This window comes from Vigna unguiculata, chromosome 9 (genome assembly GCF_037176805.1).
Source record: "Vigna unguiculata cultivar grain cowpea cultivar isolate G323 ecotype 2 chromosome 9, ASM3717680v1, whole genome shotgun sequence".
In the NCBI taxonomy this organism is placed as follows: Eukaryota; Viridiplantae; Streptophyta; class Magnoliopsida; order Fabales; family Fabaceae; genus Vigna; species Vigna unguiculata.
In genome coordinates this window covers 43,298,544-43,325,177 of record NC_140800.1, presented here as the reverse complement: position 1 = coordinate 43,325,177, position 26,634 = coordinate 43,298,544, and the positions used below count along the sequence as shown (strand labels likewise).

Sequence of the window (26,634 nt, the reverse complement as noted above, 5' to 3'; positions counted from 1 at the left end):
GGGACAATCATGGGAATGAGGTTATTGGTACTATAAAGTATGGTATCTTTCATGATTCCATGATATATGATATGAATATATGGAAGATTGTTCCATCAATAGCCACCACAGTTACTACTTTCTACACCGTATTAACTCCACCTGTAGGTCAAAATTGGAATGCTGTAGTCAATGTGTTTAGAGAAGCTAACCCTATACACATTGGTTTGTATACTTTCTTGTCACCATTATAATTAATATATATATATATATATATATATATATATATATATATATATATTATAATTTCTTTCATGATTACCTTATATTATACTATTTATTACAGTTAAAGAAAAGCTTAGTTAAATGTTATACTATTTTTTTTTCATTAATAAAGTGCGTAAAAATATGTTTAATATTTATACCATGAGAAGAATAGTTTTGTTTTGTCATAAAAAAATGGAACCTATACAGAAGAAGGCATTGAGTAGTAGCATATGTATGTATCTGACATTTGCGTCCCTTCCAATAGGGTCCAGCCTAGGCTTCACTTTTCCAAAAATGGTGGTCCTAGCCCAACCCTCCTTTACATATATTTTCAATCTCCATATTCCCCTCATTTGTTGCCTTCTTATTTTAAAAACTCAAACTACAAAAATTTGAACGCAGAACCTCCAATTCTCAAATGCTGAACTAACCAACTTCAAAGTTGAAAGTTCAAAGACGAAAGGCTCCAGTAGCATAAATTGCTTCGCATTCTCAGAATAAACAGAAAAAATAAAGTTGAATTTTCAGATCTCGAATTAGGATTTGCACAAGAAGCTGGGAATTGGTCCCTGTGTTGATGAATGGGTAAAGTTAGTTGAAATCATCGGAATCCGAGCAAACAGTGGTGAGTCCAATGCTCTGTTCTCGTTGTATGTCTCGCCCTTTTCACAACCTTTTGTCCTCTTCACTTTTTCTTACCATCTCTTCTCTTGTGTCTCCATCTCGATTACTGTAATGTAAAGCAAGCACGGCATCCATCGCCTGTTCTTTGTTTCATTTGCTTTGCCAATTCCGTCTGCGCTAACGGAAACACGTTTCTTAAAAGTTGCGCGCTGAGGACGGAGTGATCAGAGAAGATGTTGTGCGCCTGTTCTTCTGGTGAGCAGTTCAAATTCGAAGAGCCGCCGCAGTCGCCGGACTCCCTCGCCACCAGAGATTTCTCCGCCAGCGGACTCTCTTCCAGGACCACCGGAGAATGGGAGCCTAAATTCGATGAGACGCAAGTAGAACAAGCTGAATCTACTCTTAAAGAAACTCTTTCCTTAAACTATGAGGTTGCTGGTGCCAAATATCAATGCATTTTTTTTTTTCAGTGTCTTTTAGGATACCTCGTGCATGTTTTAGTATATAAATTATTGTATGGTCAGCAACTAACTATAATGATTCAACTATTCTTCTGCTTGATAAGAAGTATTTGAGTGTTTTTTTTTTTTTTGGTAAATTGAACAATTTGGGTTCAGATAATGTAGAGATTAGTTGAGACCATATACTTGTGATAATCCTGAATTACAATGATTTGTTCTTATATGGTTAATCGTTCTTGAGTTGATTAAGATTACTATAGGTGGTAGAGTCCTCTTTTTGAGTACTTAATGCAACCGTATACTACTGAGTGTTGTTTAAATAGAACAACCATCTTCAAGTTGATCCACAAGATTTTCTGTTTGTGTCCATGTGAATTTATTTATGTATCATGTGTGTTTTGAATGGATTCCAGGAGGCTAGGGCTTTATTGGGAAGACTTGAATACCAAAGAGGGAATTTCGATGCTGCACTTCAAGTGTTTCAGGGTATAGACATCAAGGGTTTGACATCTAGAATGATCAAGGCTATTACTGAAAGAATCAAGCAAAGGAAACCACGTTCTAAGGCAGATATCGTGGTTTCAAATGTGATGTCATTGCACTCTGTTAGCCTGCTTCTTGAGGCAATTTTGCTTAAAGCAAGGTCACTGGAGGAACTTGGGGAATGCATTGGTTGGTAACTAATTTCATATTGTATTACTTTTTTCTTAAGAGTACTTCCAATATCTTCTATGTTAAATTGTACAATTTAATTTTGCATATGAGATCATGAACGTTGCTCTATTTGAATTTAACTTCATTATTAAGGATGAGAGGTTTGGGGTGCCAAATCCGTTGAGTTTAGTGCTTTATTAATTTGCCAGAGGCTGCAAAGGAGTGCAGAATAATTCTTGATACAGTTGAAGCTGCCCTTCCGAATGGAATGCCTGAGGGTATTGGTGAAGATTGTAAGTTGCAAGAGATGTTTCATAAAGCATTGGAATTACTTCCAAGGCTTTGGATCAAAGCAGGATTTCTGGATGAAGCTGTAGCTGCATATCGTCGTGCTCTGGTCAAGCCATGGAGTTTGGAGCCACAAAGGTTGGCTTCTGTACAAAAGGATTTAGCTACGATACTACTCTATGGAGGTGTAGAAGTTAGCTTATCCTCTCAGCAGCAGGTGTGGGGTAAAACAACTCCTACCAACAGTGTTGAAGAAGCGATACATTTGCTAGTAATACTCATGAGCAAGGTGGCAATTGGGGAAATAGACTGGGATGCTGAAATAATGGATCATCTTACGTTTGCACTTTCAGTCACTGGCATGTTTGAACTACTTGCGGATCATGTAGAGCAGATCCTTCCAGGTATCTATAGTCGGGCTGAGAGATGGTACTTTCTTGCTTTGTGTTTTAATGCAACAGGACATGATGAGGTGGCATTGAACCTTTTAAGGAAGGCTTGCGGCAGTTCTGAAGCAAACCATGTACCGCATTTTCCTTCATTTTTGCTTGGAGCAAAACTCTGTTCCCTAGATCCTCGCCATGCTCATGAAGGCATTAACTTTTCACGTAAAGTTATTGAGCTAGCTAAGCATCAAAATGAGCATTTTCTGAGTCAAGGCCATAAATTTCTTGGAATCTGCTATGGTGCTGCAGCTAGAATTTCTGTACTGGATTCTGAAAGAAGTATATTTCAAAGAGAGTCTTTGTACTCTCTAAACTGTGCTGCCGTAAATGGAAATGATGACCTGGAAGCAATATTCAACCTCGGATTGGAAAATGCAATTCAAAGGAATCTGGATGCAGCTTACAACAACATAATGACGTTCTCAGACATGAGTGCTGGCAGTTCCAGAGGTTGGCAGCTGTTAGCACTTATAGTATCTGCACTGCAGCGGTTTAAGGATGCAGAAACTATAGTTGATTTTGCTTTAGATGAGGCTGGGGGGATGGATCAACTTGATCTTCTGAGATTGAAAGCTGTACTTCAAATTGCTCAACAGCAACCCAGGCAAGCAATAGAGACATATCGAATCTTGCTTGCGCTAATTCAAGCCAAAAAGGAGCTTTGGCTTCAAGAAAACAATAGTAATCGAGAACAAGCATTCAGGCATGAGGTGTGTAATATATTCAAAGGAAGAACTCTAACATACCTTGTACAGACTGTTAAAGTTGATTCGAAAGAAAAAGTACCTTGTCAACTGAAAACTGCAAGAACAACTATGGTTATTCCTAGACTTTGTTTAACACATATTCTCTTAATGGCCTTGGATGTCTGTTAAAGAAACTCCTTCCATCCTTCGCCCTTCCTAAAACTATATGCTAGATGTCCAAATATTTTATGCAACTATTTAATACTTAGTTCTAAAAAAAAAAGTTAAAAGACTAAATTACAAATACTACTGGTTTTAGTCAATATCTAAGGATATATATATTATTTGAGTAAATATTAGTTTCGTATCTGAAATCTTGAGAAGAATTCCCCTTCTAAGTTTTTCATCCCTCTCAGCAGGCATTAACAGAAAAGAAGTTGGAAATGGAAGCCTGGGAGGATTTGGCTACAATTTATACAGATATCGGTTCCTTGCTCGATGCAAAAACTTGTGTTGACAAGGCCCAATTGATAGAATTTTTTTCTCCAAGAAGTTGGCATATTACAGGTAAGGAACCTGTCTGTTCAAGTTTGTATGGTTGAACTCATGTCTGCATTGAGTGTTTGTGCTCATGGTAACCTAATATGAAATTGCGTGTGCATAATTGCAGGCGTGGTGCTTGAAGCTCAATCATTATACAGGGAAGCATTTGTTTCCTTTTCAATATCATTGTCAGTAGAACCAGATTACATTCCCAGTATCATTTCTACCGCAGAATTATTGATGAAACTTGGTATGCAATCACTTCCAATTGCAAGAAGTTTTTTAATGAATGCTTTACGATTAGAACCTACAAACCAGGATGCTTGGTTCAACCTTGGATTGGTTTCAAAAATGGAAGGATCATTACAGCAAGCAGCAGAGTTCTTTCAAGCTGCTTATGAGCTGAAGCTTTCTGCTCCAGTGCAAAAATTTAAGTAATCGAGGAAAAGTGAGTTTGACTAAGAATGATAGAAAACATGCGAGCAGCAACTAACTGACAAAAAATACTCATCCCACATTTACCTTTGCTTGGATGTTGATTTGTTGGCAATGTATAGCTAAATCTAGCTACTTATCAATAGATTTTCTTCATTCTGTTCAAATCTGTCATTGTTTCGTAAGTAGAATTAACCGTGGGCAGAAATGGTGAAACATCATATAGTATATCCTGTCAAATAATGACATGAACTAAATAGTCAAGGCTCTCATATAATAGTATGCTTGATTGTTATTTCTGTCCTTTTGGTCCACAGTTTGTGTACTGTGGAAGAAAATTACCTATTTACATGGAATCCTGTCAAATTGTGACACGAACTAGATAGTCAAGGTTTTTATAATTGTATGCTTGATTCTTACTTTTGTCTTTCTTGTATGTTGATTCTGTGCCGTGAAAGAAAATTACCTATTGTTCGTCACTATTTCTAATTGTTATTGTGAAGCAAAAAAATAAAAGGAACAAAAAAGACAAGCAAGCTTCATGTTACGACTTCAACCATCGACCTAGCATCCCGTAATTAATTTTATGTTAGCAGCCAACATTTTCATCCCATAAAAGAAAGAAACACCAAGAACTGGGAAATGAGTGTTGAGCTGTTCTACACATCAATAATAAAAATTGATCCATGCATTTGAGAGAAAGGCTTCATCGCAAAGTCATCTTAAACCCAAAATGAGGTCCCCCCCTGCTTACATGGTTGACTGCAAGATGAGATGCTCAAATGTTGGAATTACTCTCAATCCAGATAATAGATTTCAGAATAGATTCATGCACCAATCGCTGGTTCTTGCAATGCTCCATCCATGAATTTCAACTTGTTCTTGCATTTAAGTGCCAGTTTCATAGTCTTGCCCAAATTGTGGTAATTCTTGCCATCTAATGAAGGATAAACAATAACAAAGGTTGGATTTTCATTGGAATGAAGAAAGAAATGGTTTGAAGGATTTGTGTGGAAATCAATATAGGTTTTGATCACCATATCAATTGGAGAAAGAAAGAGAAGGAAAAGTGGAACCATCTGATACCATCTCAGTTCTTAGATTTTGTAAGAACTCTCATTGCATTGAAGGTGAGATAAGCGTCTCGCAGAAAGAGAAAAGAAAACAGAGCTTATATAAAACTATGTATAACAGAAAAAACAGATAAAAGAAAACGATGTGTAACTGCTGGTAATAATATTAATGACATATATGGCACGTATTTTACCAACGGTAGAATCACGAAACAAGTTCTTCTTGGCATCCCTTCCCAAAATAAAAGCAAATACAGAATAGCAGATACCATAAAGTGGTTGAAGCGTTTCATTTTTGCGGAAGGAAAATGGAGTTTTTTCAATACCAACAAATGGAATAAAATCACCAAGCTACATCCTTGTTTCCTTTACATCACGAATTCTTTCCAATCAAACATAATATTTCCTGATCTGAGAAACAACATATTTGACCGATGGTACAGTTGTGTAGTAAAGACCGGTTGTTCATCTCCGGAACAAGGAAACCTGGTAGTGCAGAGGATTCGTCTCGACCTATACTGCGTCAACGGATGAAAAACCAAAACATACATTATCAGTGCCATAAAAAATATATTGATATCCAAAACAATGCAGCAATCAAATCGAGGGAAAATATTAACAGGATATAATAATATAAAAAGTGTTGATAAAAAAATTCACAGAATTTGCATGATGGTGATTTAGCAGAGATTTAACAAGAGTGGGTCGATAATATTTACCAAAAATCAAGTGGCCTTTCTAATCCTTTACTTCGCCATTGTTGGAGTTTTCAACTTCCTTTTCCTTTTCCGTTTCCGGCGCTTCTTCCGCTTCCGCATCCGCATCCCCCTCCTTTGCCTCTCCCGGTTGCTCTTCTTGCCTGCAATGACAACAAAACAAAAATAAAATGTTATTTTAGAATTTTTGTTTATGAGATGCATGCATGCAGAGAAGACATAGATTGAAGGATTGAAAGAGGAAGAAGAAGAAGAAGAAGAAGAAGAATACTTTTTCTGGGCGGCTTCTGCAGCTCTTGCACGTGCTTCCTCCGAGGCCAACCTTTCTTCCTCCTTGGTCATCCGCTTGTTGCCCCCATCGAAGCAACCAAAGCACAAGCCCATGGTTTCGTGCCTCTCTCCCCCTCCCCTCTCCTACCCTATTCCTTTTTTTTTTCTCTCTTTTTCTCCCTTTCTCTTCCTTCCCCCTCTTCCCTATACGCCTCTACAATCTCTATTTCTCTATTTCTCTTTCCTTCATCATCACTAACATGCTATATTAATATTTCTATTAACAATTTTTTACAGCTAAAGCCGTTACATCCATCTTTAATCATCATTACTTTATCATATCATATAAAACATATTACATTTTTTTAATATTTTTATTTTTTTACATTTTAATACAATTATTCTTCTATGGATAATGTGTTCTTCAACACTCTTCACTAAAAATAATTAAATAATTAGGTCTAACGAGCGTCAGTTTCAAACCTATTTCTTAAGTTTCTCTAAAATAACTTGTCGTGTAGATCCGTTGATGCACAAAAATAACTCATCGGTTACATGGATCAAATCGTATCGTTGAGTTGTATTAATCCAGATTTTCAATATTTTTTTTTTATCGAGTTGTCCTGCATTTCTATGACCCCTATAATTTGGCACGAATTTCTGATTCGATTGGGATTTGACATTCGGATCACAAAAATTTCAAATTTGAGGTGCCGGTCATTCTTTGGTAAAAAAAAGTTCTAGAAAGTGAGAGATAGATTTTTTTTTTATTTTATATGTTGGTGTTCCTAGCTAGCTTTTTTTGTATTTAAAGTGGATGTGTGGATTTGTTTTTCATATCTTACTTAATTTTCTCTTTTTTCTATTTAATGTAGTTAAATTTCTTATATGAATTGTTGACCCCGATCTATTTCTTAAAGAAATTCGAATATCGTTAATGTGATGTGATGTTAGCATTTCACAAAGCTTCTAGATTCATGGAAGAAAGAGTTGTTGAATTGAAAATATTAAAAGTTAGTTAACACAGTTTTTTCTCGAATTCACTTAATTAGTCTACAAGATAATAAAATTTGATATTAATAAATATAAACAATTTAAATTAATACTTCCTTATATTTTATAAAATCATGCAATAAAACATTTATTATTGACTCTTAAATCATATAATTATCTATAAATTAATTTTACTTATAAAAGTTAAATCAAATAGCCCAAATGATTGATAAATGTTACTGTTAAAATAATAAAAATGGATTTAATATTTGACATTTAGTCAAGTAATCTCCTTAATCTATTACACACAACAACTACAACACCGTATTTTTCAGTAAAGGACTTAAAAAGTATATCATAAAGAATAATAGATAAATACACACTCTAGTTGGAACTGTGTTGCTTCTTAATTTTTTTACATTTTTTTTCTTCTTTTTATTTATCTTATAAAATAAGTACAAAATACATTTTATATCTTTTAAATATTAATTATATTTATTTTATTTAACTTTTCTCATAAAAATGACCCAAAATACATTCTTTTTCAAACTATTTTCATAACCTAACTTGGTTGGTAGGGTTAGTTGACAGTTAAGGAAAAGGAAGGTGCACGTTGGTGGTGATCACACTACCTTAATTTTTAAAATAATTTCAACGTACTAAGTGTGCTGTTATCATTAATAACTTTTACATTTATCTTCTTATTGTTTCTTTATAAAAAAAAAATACAAATACTCATAGTATTTAATAAGTGGTGTATATTTTTAAACTTTTTATCATTTTATTTTTCCCTTAAAATGATGTTATTTTTTAATATTTATGACTATACAAAATACAAAATATTAGTACTTTATGTACGAGTACTTTTACATGTATTTTGGAATTAATATGCTCAGTATATCACCTAAATTACTTAAATATATCAACAAAGACTTTTTAACTTATTTTAAAAGGTTTGTCAAAACATTATTAATATTTTATCACAATAACTTATGTGATTAATAAATCTGAAAAGATAAATAACAATATGAGACAAATGAAATACATTTATAAAATTAGGTTATATGAGTCCTTAGTACATAATTTATGGAAAAATGGAAGTACATTAGAAAAAATTATTCATTTTATTGTGCATTTAAAAACGCATCAGAAAGAAAATATATAACGTGATGATCAAATTATGAAATGAAACACTTGGCGCCATAAGGATACCCATGTGGGAATTAGAAGCTTTTAATGAAATGTATTTATTGTTATCCAAAACAATGTCTTGATATAGTTAACAGAACACTTAATTAAAAAAACCCATAAATGTGTATATTTAGTAAAAATAACAGTAATAACCAAGGTAAAGTCCCCAAACAATATAATATTTACACGGACAAATCAAATGGAAAAAATTATCCACATATTCACATGCAATAACCAAAAATGTTTCATTTACAAGAATAGTATAGGAACTGAAGGTTCCAGAAATTTTATTGAAATTCAAATAGTTTAAAATTATAAGGATGATCTTGAATCATTTGTTCTGTAAGAATATTAAAAAACCATAGGAACACCAAGATTAAGTCAACATATTAAAACAACGCGTGGAGCGGTTTAAAACAATAATATTTTGACCAAGTTGTTCATCGTGTAGAACAAAATCTAGAATCAGTCGCTGGAAATAATTTTTTTGTAAATTTTAATTCTTTAGCTAGTTTCTGTGTGAGAACCTTGATTCTAACAAAACCATATTATTAACAAGATGTACAAGGATCAGATTTAATTACAGTGGCAAAACGTGAACAAGAGAAGGATTGAAATTTGAACCTGTCTCAAGAACGTCACCAACAAAAACTACACATATTTACACAGATAAACAATCTTCACCAGCTTTTCTGGTGGCCGTGTTTCCCTGAACTCTTGCCATTGAAATCACCACGTCTTCTTGGAGAACCTAACTCTTCAGGATTCACCATCTTCGTGTCATTCAACCATCCCCAAACGTAATCTCTCTTCTTCCAGTTCATCACCGATTTCCTTGGCTTCGAACTATCATAGTAAAATTCACTCAACGTGGGAACCACATACCACACAACACAAGTGCAGAGTGTTGCAACAGATCTCCCAAACACAATCAGAAAAACCAAAATCAAAATAACAACCGCTGGCACATAGAAAGAAGGCCACTTCAACATATTCCAAGAAAACCTAAAATTTTTCTTCTTATGAGATTCCGACTTTTTGTTGTGTTGCTTCCTTTCTTCCACGGTTGCTTCTTCGGCCGATTTCTCCAATTGCTCCGAGAAAGATGTCATGTGTGTCATTTTGAGTTCTTCACTGTTGTGTTTCTTGTTCTGATCCTTGTTTTTCAGTTTGACCACTATGGGAACGAAATCGTCGTTGCTCGAATAGGCAAACCGGACCAAAGATATCTCCTGAGGACTGGTTTGAGAGTACACCTTTTGCCTTCTCTCGTCAAGATCAGCCAAAAGTGCTGAAAATTTGTCTAAGCCTCGATCGGAATATGGGTTGTTATTTCTACTTTCTTTTCTTCTCTTGGACCTCTTGGGGCTTGAACATGGTGGTGCAACATCTTCTTCTTGGTGCTGGAAACTGCCACAGACAAAATGGTTCAACATGTGCGGAAAGAACAACAAAGGTGGTTTTTTTTTTCGGTTAACGTTGTTGTTGGGCGGAGTTTTCTGAGGGTTTAAGATTATTGCGAAAGAAAGAGAAAATGAATTGAGAATTATATATAGATCGTGGTTAAGACTATGACTTGACTAGATCCAATCGAATAATAATGAAGCTCGACACGCATTAGGGTCAAATCAAACTTTTTGAAATTTAATCAGGCAAGAGTTGCCGATGTGGTTATCTTAATCTTTGACTTATTCGAGAGAGAGAGAGAAAGAGAAGTTGCTGCATTGCTTAGGTTATTCTTTCAAACAGTGCAATATTTTAAAATGAATAGATGATGACGATGGCTTAGAGAAAATTTTTGTGGGTTACAGATTATAGACAAATTGTTATTTCTTTTAATTTAAAAAACAGATACTTGGGGAAGAGGGTGTTGATTAATTGAAGAAGTCTTTGTCACTCATTAATGATAACAAATTGGACAACCTTGCCTTCAATATTTTTTGCTCTAATGGTCTTACGTAGATATGAATTATTATTATTAAGGATATTTTAAATAAATTTCTATAAATAGTAATAGAAAATTGAAAAAAAAAATGAACTTTATCATAAATTTAAAATAGTTTTTGTATAACTTAATTTACAAAGATTATATTTTTATATCACTTCTCCTAAATCTTCATTTTTAATTTATATGTAAATTAATTTTAGTTTATAGAAAAATATAGTTCTTTAATTCTTTAAAACGTTTATGGATTTACTTTTTCAAATATGTGTAGGTTGAAATTTAGAAGGAAGTTAAGTTGAAGGAGATGGGGTGTGAAAGGTTGGGGGGCATCAAAGAAAAAAAAACAAGAGTGCAAACGTTATTTCCAATGCTTGGTTCTGTTGGTGTTGCGAAGTTTCCAAATTAATCAACATATGATTACGACAAAATCTATAAATACAAAGCACTGCTATTTCAATCTTTTTTTAATTTTAATTGATACACAAAAAGTCTACTCAAAGATTTCGTAGATAAAAAAGTGTACTCCTAATATAACAAAATTTAAATTAGATCCTTTGTATAGAATTTCATATAAATTAAATGTTACTTTTCGTTAAACATAACGTTATCCCTTTTTTATATTATAATTTCATTAATAACCTCAGCAGATACTCTATAGCCAAATTTTCATGTTAAGAAAATGAAACATACTGCTCTAGTTTGCATCTGTGTTTTCTTAGGGATGATTTTGTAGTTTTTAAACTTTATTGAAGATACCTTTGTTATTTTACGTTTCCTCTATTCTTTATTAAAATTTAGTTTGAATACAAGTAAATGGTGGTGCAGTTAGAAACGTTCTCAAGCCCGTAGAAATTAAGTTCTGTGAAATTTGCCATTATTAAAAAATATTCACGGGTTGGGAACTTCCACGGTAATCATTTGACATGTTCAAGGTCAAAACTCAGATTTTCTTATTTTTTTACATCAAGAAATGCGTGGCTCTGAAGCATCCTATCACGCATTTTGGTCAATCCATTAATTTAACATGTTCATGGAAACTATCCATGACTTCTGGTGGAAGAAGGGTGCCTCTGACCACATCATAGCATAATAAACTCTCGTAGCATTTCTACTATTGATGTCATTTAAAAGATAAACATATTAATATTGAAACTATAAACAATTACTAGTCACCCAACTATACTCATTCAGAACTACAGGATTATAATTAAATTATAATAATATACAAAGTCAGCCAAATCTGGAACATTCTTTTAGGCACAAGCTGTAGTGTGAACCATGGTTTCACAGGTAGGCAAAACAACAGCCCAAAGCAACGTAACAGCGAATGGAGAAAGTAAAATTACTCACCAAAGTGCCATTCTCTTTCAATTATTCACCTTTACCCATCATTCATTATCATCAATATTTTCATCATCCTTCATGTACTTCTCTTGCACTGCTGCAACTGTAGATTTTGAGTTAAGGGAAGCTCAGAATTAAAAGAGTCTGACCAGGAAAGAGGTAAAAGAAGAATAGGCAACAGAACTGATGCATCCATGATTATCAGAACACTGGTTAAGACAACAGCATTAGCAATCTCAAAAGTAACTTAGAGTATTGTTCAATTCGCTGGGAAGCCTTCTCACAGCATCAATGATTGATCACAAGTGATTGTCTAAAAAAATACATTTGATTTAAAAAATAGGGCAATTTTTTCTCCAACCGGAACATTTTCCAGAGAGGTTTTTACACGAATCTTCTATGTTTCGACCAATCATTTCTTCCTACTTAATGCATTGATCCATATTCCACAATAATTTAATTAACATGTTCGCGAAAGGGAGGACGACTATTGTGTTTAGAATGTATATGATACCACTCACGATCACTGTTACTACAGGCTGCCAAGAATCAGTTAAAAAAAGTATATGCATTGGAAAGCAATAAGTAAGGGTAGTTCTGGCATGCAATAGTGAAAGTTATGGTACTTTGTAAAATAAATCATCTCAAGATGTAAGAATTCAGAATAGATGACGAAAAAAAGGATATCTATAATAATCCCAATCAACAGGACCAACTGCAATCTTGCTAAATTCAACTGCACTTGCTTCTATACCGGTAAATATGTACCCATTGCATTTGTCTATCACCTTCACCAAATTCCCTACACTCTCTTTGTCCTGAAAATACAACTTCCGACTTAGGATTCCAAACATTTGATGCAAACAGATGAAAATACAGGGCATACTTAGTTTACCTGAATATCTAAGGTTGTAAAACTCACAAGACTGAAGTTCTCAATAACTTCACATAGTTCCTTTGTGAGTTTTCTGCAAATATCATTAAGATAAATACTACTCAGAATAACAATAAATGCCAATCTTAAGGATGAATTCGAGAACAGAAAAAGGTCATCAACAAGAATGAGTTAACTATGATGTATACTCACAAAATAATTTCTATCTAACACATTTAAACCTTCCTTGACCATCATTTCCAACATATTATTCACTTTGTAAGGCTATCATTTCATACGTAATCGGAATAATGAAATATAGACCCCAAACTTCAACCGAGGAATTTGATTAATCCACCCACGTAGGCATATTTCAACATCACGGCAGATTGGATCCTAGTCTATTATAAACATAGCAAGTAAGGCAAATGAATGAATGATTCAATCGATGCATATTTATTCATTTTTTAAATAAAATTGCTGCACATTTGTCATAATAAGTTGCTACGACCCATGGAGCACCCTAATGAGAAACTATACATTCAACGTTGGTGCATGATTATTATTTTAGACCAATAGCTCTCTATCAAAAGAGGGAGCTGCTGACAGAAGCACTAAAATTTAAAATCTGTCTTTGTTCCTTTTCGTCTAATGGGAGTATACAGAAACAATTTTAAACAATGTAGCTTTGCAACAGTTCAGGGTAGACAAGATATAGCAAAATGCAATAGGTCTCTTTGGATAGACTTTTCTCCATAAACATTTCTAGAAGAAGGAACTAAGAAGAAAAAGAATATAAAAAAATGAGCTTCCATAAACTAAATTTTACACTGTTAATCCAAACAGAACTAGTGTTAAATTCTACATGTAAAGAAAGAAAACAGTTAAAAAATTATCAAGAAAACTGCAAAACATCAAAATACTATTAGAACAAAAGCTAGCAGTCAAAGAATCACCATAGCACATCGCACCTGTACTTAGCAGAGCGAGGATCTTGATCGAGCTGGTATTGTAAATATGACAAGTCTTGCACGTCTGTATAGAAATCAAGGTTAAAGGCTGCAACAATAAAACATAAAGTCAGTATATAAATCTCTCACTGTAACCGGCATAAAGTAAAATACATCTAACGCCTGACATCTGAAAAAGTGTAATGACTGCACCTAGCTTTCCGTAGCTCTCAATTAAATCAATTTTAGACAAGACATTTACGTGAGGGAGTTCTAGATGTAGCATCGTGGACAAGGACAAAAGCAATGCACTAATATACTTCCCAGGGTCACTGCAAAGATGGGCATCAATCAAATGCACTGCAGTTAACTGCATAGAATAAACACATAGATCAGTTCTTAAAACAGCATGCGGTTTGACACCAGCAAGACGTAAAGGACAGTACTATACCCTTAGGTTCAATTTCTTTATGAGCTTCATGATGACATTCTTGGCATTTGAATGAAGGAAAAAGAGCTCAACTTGGCCAGGAAAATCAAAGAGAAGGTAGTGATCTGAAATGTAAATACTGTCAGGTTACTAGAGTGTGTTGTTAACTGATCAAGTAGGGTCTATGTAAGAAGGATGATAGAATTTACAGTTTGATTACGGCATAACAATGCACTGACCTTTCAGAAGAGGTTCCAATTTTGCTTCCAACCAGTCGATATTTTTCTCAAGATAATCCATGCAATACACAAGACCTGCTTGTACAAGGCAAGAGAAACTTCTTAATACGTATACAGCAAGGCACCAGTACATTAGAAAAGCTGGTGTGACACATTAAAAGTTCCTTTTACACGAACCATTGCACACAGAGTAACTTGTTTAACTACTTGTCATAAATTCACACAGCATAATCTAAGTAGTCCAATACCCGCGGTACTATGGTTTCATGGCTTTAAAAAGGCAAATTTCTTAAAATAAATAAATAATTTAACAAAAAAAAAAAAGTGGCTTACCCCCATTTGGACCAAGTGAATGTTCCACCATTACATCACTTAGTTTCACAAGATCCTCTATGTTCACAGCACAATCATAGCTATATTTTTCATTAGGGGAAACCATAAAAGTTGAACTATATAGCTAAAAAGGGACACATCAATTGAGCTACACAATTAAGATGTTTACTTCTGAGAACAACAAATGGAAAGGATACGGTAATGAATCATTAGCTGGATCCAAATTGATAACAGCAACCTTCCTACATTAAAAAGCAACAAAAGGCAAATACAATACCCCAAATTAGTAAAAAAACCTACCATCAACATAATAAAAAATAATTATATAGAGAGTAAGGCTCACCTTCCAATGAGACTTAGAAACTGAGACATGCCATTGCAATAAGTTGTTTTGCCAGAGCCAGGAGGCCCAACTACTACTTGCCCAAACACCATTTTCCTTCCTTCGTTGTGACCAAATGCTATCTCCCTGCATATTAATAATAAGTCGAATTAAACCTTGTACAAGGGCAAAACAGAATCTGAATAACTAATTTATGTTAAATCAGTTGTCAAACTGGAGGATAGGAAGACGATAAGAGATGGTAACTCAAGGATTCCAACCATAAGAGTTAGGAATATTTATGAAATACTATATTTATGTACATGAACATAAATTATATACTAATAGTAATAATGCGGAAAAAAATAACTCATAAATCATAAATGCTCACATCCCATACTAGTTTCATAACATAAACTAACTCGTAGTAGCTAATAAATTCATAATGGCTTAGTGATTACGAACTTTGCATAACACTCCAAATCTAAGTGGCAGCAAGACCAGAAAAAACAAAATTTAGATCAGAAAACTGAGAACAAATGTGTTTTAAATTGTCATATTTTACAAAAATAATAAAATAAGAAGTATCTCTAAGAAGAAATACTCTGAACAGCCGAAACAACGATCGACGCAAGACCGACGACGATGAAGGCAGCGCCGGTAATGATGAAGGCAACGCCGGTGGTGGTGATGCAAGAGTAAGAGATAGTGACGCGAACCCTATCGACGGTTATGCAAGCGTCAGCAATAGCAACGCGAGTGCTGTGATGGCTGACAACTACGACACCAGCGTTATAATGGGTATGCAGTGATGGTTGGGGACACAGTCGAGCAGAGCAAGATACTGTTTGGTTCCGACTTGCGATAGAGAAGCCTTGGAAAAAAGGTTTTCTTTTTTTAATTTTTTAAATTGGGTCATTATAAACCCTACCCGGAAAGCCCAACTACATGTGATGGCATCCGAACTGGATAACAAAGCTCGAGCCCGCACAATTGCTTTCACGAGAAAATACCGAACCTGCAATCCGCGACCTTCCCGTCTTGTACGTTTCTGCTATACTCGCGATCTTGACAGCAAATCATTTAACCAAACGGCCATGCATTTCATCAAACAATATACACGCAACCCAGAAACTCTAAAAACAAATCAACACGACTCAGCATTACACCATATAAGCAGAAGCAGAAATCATAAGCACTGATTATCTCTGTCCGAAAACCTCCCACATACAACACATGTAAAACCCAACATTTCTTATAACTTATCTGATGACAATAATAAGTAATCCAAATGTTCACCTTTGCTCCAAAATTTTGAGGACGAAGACAGCACCATGTATGACTTGAACAATTGTATTCCTATAATGAACTCTCCACAATCGAACACTTAGGTACCAATGAAATTAAAATAAAAACAAAATAGACTTACTTTGAAAAAGAGAAGGGGCATTCCGAGAATCGAACTCGGGACCTCTCGCACCCAAAGCGAGAATCATACCACTAGACCAAATGCCCTCCTTGCCAGATTCTGACAGGTTACTTTTATATAACCTATAGTTATTGAAACCTTACTTACCTAGATGCAGACTGTGAAGTTGCATAGTGTGGGACAAATCCATATTAAATGCAAGCTGTCATCATAATTGGAGTGTTACTGAAGATTGCAGACACACCAAACCCATCATTTTAGGTAGTTTGTGCTAAATTATACACCCTGACGTTGATCCCGCATCTTTTCCATAAACAAGTAAAATCCCCAACCCAATATATCATAACATATTTGACTCATCCAAATGGTAAACGTAAAACTACTGCAACTTAAGAAAATTCAGGTGACTATTCAGTTATTATAAGTTACCTAAGGGTTGCATTGGAATGCCATTCATCCCTTGTAACTCAAGAAAAATCTTCACACTGTTCAAAAGTGGGATTCGACAATGAAAGCAAAGCAGATGGAACCCCACGTTACAAAGTGAGATCGAAAAGAGGTTTTAGTTAATTATATTTGTAACTATTTTCTTACACATTTTTTTTACGATGCCATTCTTTATATCTTGATAATTGTTTTTGGTTTATAATAATTTAACTTTTTTAATAATATTGATCGTAACCATTCAGGTGTGATAATGATAGCTGTATTCTTGCTAGTTTTTTATAATGTTGATTAACTAAAAAAGGACTTAGTTGGTGACTTTGGCTATTCTATAATTTAATTGAATGATCCAATAATAGACGGAAAGGACTTTGCAAAAGATTTAGGTCAAACGCGAGTGAGTTATGATCGGTAGGGTCATGGTCTCCACCTATCATACATTATATCTGAAATAATGATTCTGCATCTTCCAAACTTGATAAAGTAGTAAAAATACGGTGATGGTAGAAAAAAAAAAATCCCCACAACACTGTAATTGGAAGCTAACGTCATCTTCTTTGTTGCGTACAAATTATGTTATTGTGGTTGTTTCTTGTTCTTTAGTGTGACGCATTTAACTTAACAGTTGAAGACATTAAAAATGTGTAGGAGAAAATGGTGAGTTTGGTGGTTAAAATATTAGACAAAATGATTGTCAATGACAGTATATTTGTTGGGGTGTCTGCTTTTGTCTCCTGCCTCCCACATTTCACCACCCCCTTTACCCCTTATCTTCTCTTTTTCATCGTTTTGCTCTTCCCCTTACCAAGAAAAATCTACTTAAGGTTCACACAGGGATCATATAGCTTTGTTGCACCTTGCTAAGGGGAGAGAATTGCGAAATATGGCATTTGCAGGAACAACTCAGAAGTGCATGGCTTGTGACAAAACAGTTTATCTGGTTGATAAGTTAACTGCGGATAATCGAGTCTTCCACAAGGCTTGCTTCAGATGCCACCACTGCAAAGGAACACTCAAGGTCTGTTTCTTCTAACTACCCTCTTTGGATTTGTATCTACAGAGATATATGATATAATAATTCTTCATGGTTTTGTATTCTAGTGTTTGACTCTAGTTCAGATCTTTCTGTCCCCGGATCTGGTGTCTCTTGTTTGTTCATAATTTGACATCAATTTCAGCACTTGCTTTCACTGATAATTAATTCGGTGTTTATATAAGTATTAGCCTCATGTATTGCTAAATCTATCTATTACTCTCATTTATTCCATTTTCCTTTTTCTAGTTTGTTGAGATAAATGGATCTAACTCTGCCTTCTACATTTCACTTGTTTTTTATCAAAAGCTAAAATTGATTTGTGAATCTGTAGTTTTCATATGATTCCCCAGATGCTCTGCTAATTTTCCTGGCAATGTGTACTAATTTTTGAAGTATACTGATTTAAGGTGTGTAATTAGGTTTATTTTTTATGAACTATACTAATTTAGTAATGTATTTGCAGCTTAGCAACTATAACTCTTTCGAGGGAGTTCTTTACTGCAAGCCACACTTCGATCAACTGTTCAAAAGAACTGGTAGTCTTGACAAAAGCTTCGAAGGTAACAAAGGATCCAAAATCCAATTATTCAAAGCCTCGCTATTTTTTTCCTCAGGGGTTACTTATCTTTATTTCCTTTTGGCTGATCAGGGACACCAAAAATTGCTAAACCAGACAAAACTGGCGAAGAGGTAACCAATTTTAAATCTTGATGCCTACTAATGCTCAATAAAACAGGTTAACACACTCTGTTAAACATAAATTTTATTATTGATCAAAAGTTATATAATTTTGTAGATTTAATTCTTAACGAATCTAATGTATAATATATTTAAATCAATGATAACAAATATTTTTGAAAACGAGTTATTGGCGCTCGTAAACATGTCAGTTGTTACATAGCATTTATCTAATTTTGGGTTGTTTCTAATCAGAAACCGGCAGCAACCAAAGTCTTGAATATGTTTGGTGGAACCAGAGATAAATGTGCTGGTTGTCAGAAAACAGTGTATCCCACTGAAAAGGTAACAACACAACATTAATTTTCATCAGTGAGACACTTTAGTGCCACCATTGATAAGTGCAAAGAATCCATAGCAGCTCCTTTTCTAATCTAAACCACGATACCAAGTGCTAAAACTTGCGTTCTATTTCAGAAAGGGATTAAGTTGTATATATATTTTGAAATGGTGTAGGTGACGGTGAATGGAACTCCTTATCACAAGAGTTGTTTCAAATGCACTCATGGAGGGTGTGTTATTAGTCCCTCCAATTACATTGCACACGATGGGAAACTCTACTGCAAGCACCACCACATCCAACTGATCAAGGAGAAGGGAAATTTAAGCCAGCTTGAAGGTGACCATGAGAAGAGTGCAATTCAAGAGAAAACCAACGGTGAAGTAGTTGCAGCTGAGACATGAAAAAGTCTGAAAATGAATATTCCCTTCCTCAAGTTTCATATTTCTGTATATCATGTGTTTCTGCTATATCTCTCTCATGCTTTATCATTAGTACTGAGTCCAGAATACTCCTGAAAAATATGATATTCCCTTTCTTGTGGGTGGGGTGTGTGGAAATCCATCATTTTGTTTCTGTTGTGAGTTGTGGATACAAAAATGAGACATTAATGGCATTCCATTCTGAATGTTGTTCAGAAGCCAGTGCTACTGAATTTCTTAAAACTTTATCTATGTATTCATATTGATTCAGAAGCCATACTACATGATTTTTTTCATATTTTTTCTTTCTCCCTCCACCTACCTCTACCAGGTGTAGTTAAGAAAACAAAAATTGGGACTCTGGGTAATCATTCGGTGTAGTTAAGAAAATAAAATTGAGATTTTAAAATTTGTCATCTTGCTCTGTTATGCTTTTTGAGAACTTTGTTTATGGAGTTGCATAAATTGGATTATCTTTTATATGGGTGGTGTTTTATTCTTTTGAAATGGTACAAAATAATATTCTCGAATCTTGACATGTAACTTTCAAATGATATTAATATCAATTTAATGAGGAAGGAAATTCACTCTATTTAACAAATATGGAGACTAAGTTAAGTCCAAAATATATATATATATATATATATATATATATATATATATATATATATATATATATATATAAAAGAATAAAGTGAATCATAAATCTAAGTATAAGAACTAACTTACGAATTAAATATATTACTATCTTTTTTAATTCTTTACATGTAGAGTGTCACTTGTGCTAAAATAAGTTTGACTATCCTATATCATCTTCAATCTTCATATTGAATTGATGTGAAATTTTAGTCTCAACTCATTTTCATTGGAAACAGTGAAGCCATATATAGTCGTTTCCATACTTGCTTTTTTACTTTTCCAATCATAAAAAATGATATTATCATGTATTTAAAGTAAAAAAAAATCTAGACTTTAGTAAGAACGAAATAAAAGATAAAAAACTAACAAATTAATTGTCTTAAAATATATTACTAATATATTTATATTGTTACTAGATAAGTATAAAAAATACATAATAGACAAACATTGATCAGTTGAGTCTAACAACACACATTAAACGAGAGTAGCAAAGAATATTAGACGAGTCTAACTATAGACATTAAATGAGTGTAACAAAAAATATTGGATGAGTAATTTCATACATTGATTTGCACGAATTTAGGAATACTCTAACTAGACAAGTAAAGAGCATTAAATGAGTTTGTCAATGTATTAATTAGACAAGTCTAGCAATACACATTAAATGAGTCTATTCATACAACTATTAGACATGCATAGTAAGAAAATTAGATAAATCATTTCATACATTGATTAGATGAGTATAAGAATACACATTAAAAGAATTCGTCAAAGCACTGATTAGACTAAGAGTGACAAAACGGGCCAGCCCGGCCCGCTTGTGGCCCGGCAAAAACAGGTCGGGTTGGGCTGGCCTACCACCAATAAATAGGTTGGATATTGTAACTCGTGTTGTCTTAGGGCGGGCTAGGCCGCCTCTTTTTTTAAATTTTTAATTTTTTAATTTTTAATTTTTTTAAACTTTTTTAAAATTTTTGTTTATAAATATATTTTATATATATAAATTTATTTATATAATATAAAAAAATATTATTTTTAATTTTAAACAAAAAAAAAATGGGTTGGCGGCCCAAGACAGGTTGACCAGTTTTGGCCCGCTAAATTGACAGGTTAGGTGGGCCGGGTTACAGTGGGTTGACGGGGTAAAATTCCAACCCAGTCCGTCCTTTTCTTGGCAAGCTGGTGGACCTGGCCTGATTTCACATCCCTAGACTATACAAGTCTAACAACAAACACTAGACGAATTTGTCCATTTACTCGCAAAATGAGTATAACAATATATATTATACAAGTTTGATCATACACAAATTATATGAGTTTATTAATACACATTAAATGATCATGTTCATTAATTGATTAGTCAAGTCTTGCAATACATATGAGACGAATATAAATATACACTGATTAGACAACTCACTCTATATAATATAAATTGAATGATTTTATGTGATTGAGAAACAAATTGATAACAAGTATATTAGTTCAGTTAATTTGGCTCTTTGTATTATATTTTGAAACTAAAAGGTATATGTTGTGTTTATATTGGTAGTGATTAGTGTTTAAACTTGAATTAGAGTGAGATTGATGGATGTGTTGTGAAGAAATAACAATTTTGAATGTTTAAAATTGAGATATGATTGTATTTATATGAAAGTAGAGGAAATTACAGGTTGGAGTACTCAGTAACGAGAGATTAAAAAAAAAGAAAATGATTAATTGTGTAAATATCATTATATTTTGAAACCTAAGGAGAAGAAAAAACATCAAAAAGCGAAAAGAAAATCCAAATTTGAGCTAATGCATGTGTTTAATATTTTATTTTAAACGATTAAAGAGATTTTAATTTTGAAATAAATAATACCGTTGTAGATAAATTGGAAAATAATTTAAAATAGTGAAAACATATGAAAAGTCAAAATTTTACAATAGACTATATGATAATTACATGATGAATTTACTTATAATATAAGAAGTTAAGAATATAAAACATGTTAATTCATAATATTACATATAAATATTCATGTAATATAGGAATATAACTTTATAATAATTGTTTTTGTTTTTATTTTGTTAAAAAAGGTCAGTATTTTCAATGTGTATCTTATTTACAATTCATTTCTATCTAACATATAATTTAATATATATATATATATATATATATATATATATATATATATATATATTTGTTGCTGGCGGTGAATGGTGATAAAATAAACCAAAATTCACTTAAATGGTAACGCGCTTTCAATTAATCACCTTCTTGTAAAAATGTATAAAGACACTGTGGTTGTTGATTCAATACGCGTGCATCATATGAAAAATGTAGCAAATCAGAATCTGTTGTTCAGATAAGGAAAATACCGAAAAGGGGAAAAATTTAGTGACAATCAATGAATTTTTGGATGTTTAGAATTATTAAATGTAATTATTAAACGTAATGAGGAATGCTTGTGTTTTTGTTTAATTCTAGTTTTTATTAAGGAAATGTCATCAGTTAAGAAATAATAAATGTATTATATTTTTACATTAAAAATTGAAATAATTGAATACAATAATTAAAATAGTATAAATATACATAATAAATTTTATAAAAGTAAAAATATTCTTTTAAATTGTTAGACAATAATATACTGTTATAAAATGAAAACTTTGAAATTTTTAAGATATTTACTGTAAAGAAAAAAAAATCAACAAAGTCTCAAATTGACACTTTAATCATTTTTTTGTAACATTTTTATATGTTTAACACTAATTTTTTTTGTTAATTTTTCTGTTAATTTATATTTTCTTATGTTATTTTTTTTAATTTTTGAATGTTTAATACTATTTTTTTTGTTGATTTTTCTATTAATTTAAACTTTCTTATATTTAATTATATTTATATTTTAACAACATTAAAATATAATTATTTTATTATTAAATTATTTTTAATTTTTATTTGTGAACATTAAATAAAATATTAAATACACATATACAAGATTTATGGGCATTTTTATTTTTCAGAGAAAATAAAGTTATATTAATTATTATTAGGTCAATTTTTTTTTAATATTATACTTATTTATGTATTTTTGTAAAATTTAATGTATATTAATTATCCTTAACCATTTTATTAAATAGTTATCCGAATGAAATACAATTTTTTTGTTTGGTTACATTTTAAATACAAATGCAAAATTTGTTTGACCTTAGAGCAATGTAAATTATCATTGACATTTGCAGTTAATGCAGTATGTGAGCACTTATTTTCATATATTGAATTATATGACTATTGGTAAATTAAAAGCAGGAAATTACCATCCACATATGTAATTAATGCAAAATGCGGGGTCAAATTAAAAGTGAAGAAGAAAATTAAAGTTGCAAACCACAATTTTTTTTTTTTATACTGAATTCTACTTTAAAAGGAGAGAAGAACACCAAATTTAAAGTTCATATAAGCTGAAAGAAAAAAAGAAAAGAAAATGAGGAACGATTGGTGGACGTCTGATGAAGATCAACAACACGCCTCCAAGCACTCCATGCAGCAGCACATTTCCAGACAACAAAGGCAACCCAACGCGCCCAGGCTACAACACAACAAAATTAAATAAAAAATGTTAATGAATAATCATCCTCACTACTAATAAAACCATTGTTTTAATATGAATTAATTTTATTAAAAACATGTTATTAAATTTAAAGGCGATGATAAGGAAAAAAATTAAAATATGAGAAATGCAAGACTAGTTTTCTCTGCCATCTTACTAAGAAGACAAGTCTTATTTATACATATAAAATGCAATACATATGATATAACTCAAGTATTACACATAATTAATACACATAATTAATATAAATAATTAAATCTCATAAAGAATCATTAATCATATAATTAATATAAATAATTAAATCTCATAAAGAATCATTAATCATATAATTAATATAATTAATTGTAGCAAATCAAATAATTAAATCTCATGAACAATAATTAATCATATTGTAGGAAATCAATAATCATATATAAAAAAATTAAGTCAAACAAAATCAATGAAAAACCATTACTTAATAAGTATATTTTTTTCTTCTTCATTTATGAATTTATGAATAACTTCATTTAATGTTAAATAACTCATCCGCGTGAAAGTTACATTAATATAATATTTAAATTTGAAATAACTCTTGTAAGAAAATTGAGTGAAATTGTTCAATAATTTACAATTTTAAAATATTCTTATTTATAAATATTTTTTCAGACCAATATTAAAAAAAACTAAATAACTCTCATTAAACAACCCTAAATAAAATTACTCTTGTTTATCAAAAATCAAGATGTCATTTTTTTTTACCGTCGCCAACAAAGTCTTCAAATTGTCTGTACAAGATAGTATTGAGTTTTCAAAAAAAAAAAAAAATCTTTTAACAACGGATACTAATATTTTCACACCACAATATGTTACTATCATTTAACATAGTTCTTCACTACTATTCATTTTTTTTAAGTATGAAAAGATAATTTTTCTCTATTAAAATTTTGAAATGGTATGAAATAAGGTTTCTCCTTCGACAAAATGAAAGTATAGTTATGAAAGAAGATACCATCCCGCCATTGCACCAGTAGCAGCTCCTGATCCTTGTTTCTGCGCCGGCGGAGCCTGGGTGACAAAGGTTTGAGGTTGAGGAGGAGGAGCTCCTTGATAACCTGGTGGAGGATACCCTACACAGATTCCACTTATAATTTCATCATCATCATCATCACTAATTTCATCATTAATCAGTAAACAAATAACAGTTATCAGAAACTAACCCATGGGAGCAGGAGGAGGAGGAGGCCCCGACATAGGAGGATTTTGACCGTAGTAAGCCATTGCCTTTGGAAGGAGAAGTGAATGTGTATCTTCTTCTCTCTGTATGTCTCTATATATATTTGTTGGTGATGAGAGAACGGTGATAAGAATGAAACTAAAATTCACATTAATGGAAACGCGCTTTCATGCAATTACTTTCTTGTAATGCTGCATAAAGACGCTTTGGTTGTTTTAATATGCATGCGTCACATGGAAAATTTTTCAAAATCAGACTTTCTGTGGTCCTGGCAGGAAAAAACTGAAAATGGAAATTAATATTTTGGATCTCTATAACTCATGAATTTATTACATTAAACATTTGTATAGGTCAGAATTTTGACATTGGGAGTGTAATGAGGATTGGAATTCGAATTTATGAAATTTTAATAGTTATATTATAGTATAAAATATTAATGATGATATAATTATAATAATAAATATTATGAGTTTCTTTAAAAATTATAAAAATATAAAAGATATAATATATATATATATATATATATATTAAAATATAATATAATATAAAGTCAAATAATATCATGTTATTTTTTTAGTAATGGATTTAAATGAATATTTACTGTAAATCTAACTAAGGATTTTTGTGTTTTGATTTTATTTAATTTTTTGTATTAAATAGTTATTTGGGTAAATATAGAAAATTAATGTTTTTTTTCAGATGGGTTTTAATTTATTATAAAATTTGAATTAAATTAAAGTGTGTGATTCAATTGGTATTTTATTTTTTTACCATTGTTAAGTATTTTTTAAAATTATAGAACATTGTTTTAAAATGTAAAATGTTTTATAGTAAAAGTTGTCAAATAAAAAAAATGTTATAATTGTTTATGATTATTATTATTATTATATTTGTTATTTTAATTTGATCAAATATTGATAAATTTAATAGATAATTATATAATTAAAATCTATAATAGAAAGTCATTATTATGTTTTAATAATTAAAAATATGTTGTAAGCAAAATATAATCATATCATGAAACAATGTTGAAGAAATATACTTATATATCAGATCGATTTAATATTTTAATCTATTTATACTTTTTAATGAGTTTGATTCTAAATATTTAATAAAAGTAATAATGTTGGTTTTTTATAATTATTTGCGTGCACATACTTTTCTATAGTTTTTATCTTTATAAATTTAACCAATTTTATTAATTTTATGATTGGTAGGAAATTTGGTAAGCTTAAAATATTTCAAATACTCTTTATTACACCACCCACATATTATAACTTTAACATAAGCTTTAGTAATATTTTTTATTTTAATAATTAATTTTTAATTGTAACTTTTATTTTTTATCAACAAAGACGCGTAGCTTCTACGCGTATTTGTTTTCCTATTTTTATTTTCCGACCAATGGTTTTAATCTTATTACTTGAAGCCGTTTTTGTTTTATTTTCTATTTGGAAACGGGTTTTACACATTGTCCAAAGTCACTGAAAATCAATTTAATGAATTTGATGTTTATTAAAAACAAATAATTAATGTCTCACATCTTGTATTCTTCAACCGTTAGTAACTTATAATTTAATATTATTTATATACATAAGATATAAAAAAATAGTTAACTAATAATTTCATTTTATCATCATATATTAGAGAACCAAAATATTTTTCATTTTTATAAAATTTGAGCACAAAAATAATTTATCATGAAAAATATTATTAAAACAACGATAATAATAATAATAATAATAATAATAATAATAATAATAATAAACATGGGAATAAA

At 31.7% G+C, this 26,634-nt stretch overlaps 5 protein-coding genes, 1 long non-coding RNA gene and 1 other non-coding gene across 11 annotated transcripts; 2 read left to right on the top strand and 5 right to left on the bottom strand.

Annotated features, from left to right (window-relative positions):
* The first annotated feature begins 502 nt into the window (after positions 1-502).
* On the top strand, positions 503-4,806 carry LOC114164545 (protein NPGR1-like). Of its 3 annotated transcripts, none has more exons than XM_028049259.2 (6): positions 503-871; positions 1,073-1,301; positions 1,745-2,003; positions 2,195-3,429; positions 3,822-3,972; positions 4,076-4,806. In XM_028049259.2, the coding sequence occupies exons 2-6, from the start codon at positions 1,104-1,106 to the stop codon at positions 4,384-4,386; spliced, it is 2,154 nt and encodes a 717-aa protein (XP_027905060.1). In that variant the 5' UTR covers positions 503-871; positions 1,073-1,103; the 3' UTR covers positions 4,387-4,806. The 3 variants fall into 3 exon arrangements, with proteins under 3 accessions (XP_027905060.1, XP_027905058.1, XP_027905061.1); XM_028049257.2 differs by having other exon boundaries at positions 990-1,301; XM_028049260.2 differs by having other exon boundaries at positions 505-871; positions 990-1,301; positions 3,825-3,972.
* A 796-nt stretch (positions 4,807-5,602) lies between these two features.
* LOC114164421 (uncharacterized) lies at positions 5,603-6,674 on the bottom strand. Of its 2 annotated transcripts, none has more exons than XM_085667180.1 (3): positions 6,444-6,674; positions 6,176-6,315; positions 5,603-5,969 (listed from the first exon to the last, which is right to left on the bottom strand). In XM_085667180.1, the coding sequence occupies exons 1-2, from the start codon at positions 6,554-6,556 to the stop codon at positions 6,195-6,197; spliced, it is 234 nt and encodes a 77-aa protein (XP_085523306.1). In that variant the 5' UTR covers positions 6,557-6,674; the 3' UTR covers positions 5,603-5,969; positions 6,176-6,194. The 2 variants fall into 2 exon arrangements, with proteins under 2 accessions (XP_085523306.1, XP_085523305.1); XM_085667179.1 differs by having other exon boundaries at positions 5,603-5,974; positions 6,444-6,672.
* Positions 6,675-9,138: 2,464 nt separating this feature from the next.
* LOC114162641 (uncharacterized) lies at positions 9,139-10,294 on the bottom strand. The gene has a single exon (XM_028046597.2). It carries the CDS (start codon positions 10,060-10,062, stop codon positions 9,307-9,309), a length of 756 nt encoding a protein of 251 aa, XP_027902398.1. The 5' UTR covers positions 10,063-10,294; the 3' UTR covers positions 9,139-9,306.
* A 1,457-nt stretch (positions 10,295-11,751) lies between these two features.
* Positions 11,752-16,553, bottom strand: QQT1 (P-loop containing nucleoside triphosphate hydrolases superfamily protein). 2 transcript variants are annotated; one of them, XM_028086955.2, is made up of 11 exons: positions 16,363-16,553; positions 15,085-15,210; positions 14,939-14,983; positions 14,742-14,821; positions 14,409-14,483; positions 14,191-14,294; positions 13,953-14,109; positions 13,761-13,848; positions 12,811-12,883; positions 12,603-12,733; positions 11,752-12,020 (listed from the first exon to the last, which is right to left on the bottom strand). In XM_028086955.2, exons 2-11 carry the CDS (start codon positions 15,174-15,176, stop codon positions 11,960-11,962), a joined length of 906 nt encoding a protein of 301 aa, XP_027942756.1. In that variant the 5' UTR covers positions 15,177-15,210; positions 16,363-16,553; the 3' UTR covers positions 11,752-11,959. The 2 variants fall into 2 exon arrangements, with proteins under 2 accessions (XP_027942756.1, XP_085522321.1); XM_085666195.1 differs by lacking the exon at positions 16,363-16,553 and adding an exon at positions 15,668-15,938.
* On the bottom strand, positions 16,507-16,578 carry TRNAP-UGG (transfer RNA proline (anticodon UGG)). The gene has a single exon. It is a non-coding gene; the product is annotated as a tRNA-Pro (tRNA).
* Positions 16,579-17,659: 1,081 nt separating this feature from the next.
* Positions 17,660-19,708, top strand: LOC114196300 (LIM domain-containing protein WLIM1-like). Its single transcript, XM_028086900.2, has 5 exons — positions 17,660-17,954; positions 18,436-18,532; positions 18,622-18,662; positions 18,906-18,995; positions 19,167-19,708. The coding sequence occupies exons 1-5, from the start codon at positions 17,820-17,822 to the stop codon at positions 19,392-19,394; spliced, it is 591 nt and encodes a 196-aa protein (XP_027942701.1). The 5' UTR covers positions 17,660-17,819; the 3' UTR covers positions 19,395-19,708.
* Positions 19,709-23,405: 3,697 nt separating this feature from the next.
* LOC114164687 (uncharacterized) lies at positions 23,406-25,012 on the bottom strand. The gene is made up of 3 exons (XR_014984307.1): positions 24,838-25,012; positions 24,630-24,747; positions 23,406-23,620 (listed from the first exon to the last, which is right to left on the bottom strand). It is a non-coding gene; the product is annotated as an uncharacterized LOC114164687 (long non-coding RNA).
* Positions 25,013-26,634: the final 1,622 nt, after the last annotated feature.